The sequence below is a fragment of the Arachis duranensis genome, chromosome 6, assembly GCF_000817695.3.
Source record: "Arachis duranensis cultivar V14167 chromosome 6, aradu.V14167.gnm2.J7QH, whole genome shotgun sequence".
Lineage (NCBI taxonomy): Eukaryota > Viridiplantae > Streptophyta > Magnoliopsida > Fabales > Fabaceae > Arachis > Arachis duranensis.
In genome coordinates, this window is record NC_029777.3 from 30,806,460 (window position 1) to 30,808,154 (window position 1,695).

At 39.5% G+C, this 1,695-nt stretch overlaps 1 protein-coding gene across 1 annotated transcript; it reads left to right on the forward strand.

Moving 5' to 3' along the window:
• Nucleotides 1–599: 599 nt before the first annotated feature.
• LOC107493511 (uncharacterized) lies at nt 600–1,289 on the forward strand. The gene has a single exon (XM_016114604.1). The coding sequence runs from the start codon at nt 600–602 to the stop codon at nt 1,287–1,289; it is 690 nt and encodes a 229-aa protein (XP_015970090.1).
• Nucleotides 1,290–1,695: the final 406 nt, after the last annotated feature.

Here is a 1,695-nt window from a genome sequence, read left to right on the forward strand (position 1 = left end):
TAGCACGTAAGTTAACTCGTTTCTTGAGCGTTGTGCTTTTATTTCACGATTTTTATTTCCTCTATTCTTCAAGGCTCCTAGCATATTATAATTCTTCTATTATTATATGTACACATTTTTTTAGAGGTCGTAATACCACACCACCTCTATTTTACGACTTAAGCATAAAGCTCTATGTGGTGGGGTGTTACATTATGGTATCAGAGCAGTTTGTTCCTGTAGAGCCTGAAAGACGGAGTGATTGTGCTTCTGTGCGTTCTCTGTATATTTGTTTATGTGCTATTAGGATATCTGACTGATATATATAGCATAAATGTTTGTGAGCATGCATTTGGAACTAAAGCATTATACCTACGATATTGAGACTGATCAACTTAATATCACTTGTTTAGTGTGTATAAGGGCCATATGTCGACTCGCGAACGCAGTCGCGGGTGAGGTAGAGGTAGAATCGGTATTGTTAATCCTAGTCTAGCAGGTTTGAGAAGTTATGTCATTTTTCTTGTATCTGTCAAGGTGCACCAGAAGATATTGCCGAATGGAAGTGTATTAAATACGAGGGAGGTCTTTAGAGTGATATTCTGAGCTTCGTTGCCCCAATGGAGATCAGAGTGTTTTCTGAATTGGTGAATAAGAGTAGGGTGGCTGAAGATTGTGTGAGAAAGGCGGTAGCAGAGAAAGGAAGTTTGAGGGTGCCTTTTCAGAGGTCTTCAGGGAGGAATTTTGCTCCGAGAGGTAGGAATTTCAAGTGTAGAGGCTTTGTTCCACAGCAAACTCAGGGCCAGGGTAATAACAGAAGGCTGAATACTAATGTCAATCAGGGAAGAAGGTCTGGGAAGCAGCCACAGCATGATCTGAATTGTGAGAAGTACGGAAAGTTTCATCCTAGAGTTTCGTGCAGATTAGGACTTGGAGTATGCTATTCCTGTGGACAGCCCGGGCATATGGCCACTAATTACCCAGAGAAGAAGAAGTATGAGACTGGTAGGGTGCAACATCCGGGGAGAGTATACACCACTTCTATAGTAGGTGTTGAGGGATCTAAGATACTGATTAGAGGTAATTGTAAAATGGCTGGTAAAATCTTAAATGCTTTATTTGATTCAGGAGCAACTCATTTATTTATTGCATTTGAAAAGGCCAATGAGTTAAGATTGAGAACGGTGGTTTTAGATTATGATTTGAAAGTATATAATGCTACTCATGAAGCTATGGTGACTGGGATAGGATGTCCACAAGTTCCCTTTCGAGTGCAACAGCGTGAATTTGTGCATGATTTGATTTGTTGACCAATGACTGATCTTGATCTCATTTTGGGATTGGATTGGTTATTTAAGAACCATGTTTTGCTTGATTGTTTTGAAAAGTTAGTACAGTTTATGCCGGAAGGATCAGAAGCACCGGTTGTGGTGAATAGTTACTATTTGAACTCTATGATAGTAAACTATTCTGGAATTGAATGTCAGGGTATTATGTTATTAACTGTGGGGAGTATTAGGTGATGATCAGAGTTTAGAATAGATTCCGGTTGTATGTGAATTTCTAGATGTGTTTTCGGATGATATTAATGAATTTTCACCTAACCGAAAGGTTGAATTTGCAATATAGTTGGTGCCTGGAGCCGGTCCGATTTCGATTACTCCTTACAGGATGTCACCTTTAGAAATGGCTAAACTGAAGGCTCAGCTAAAAGAT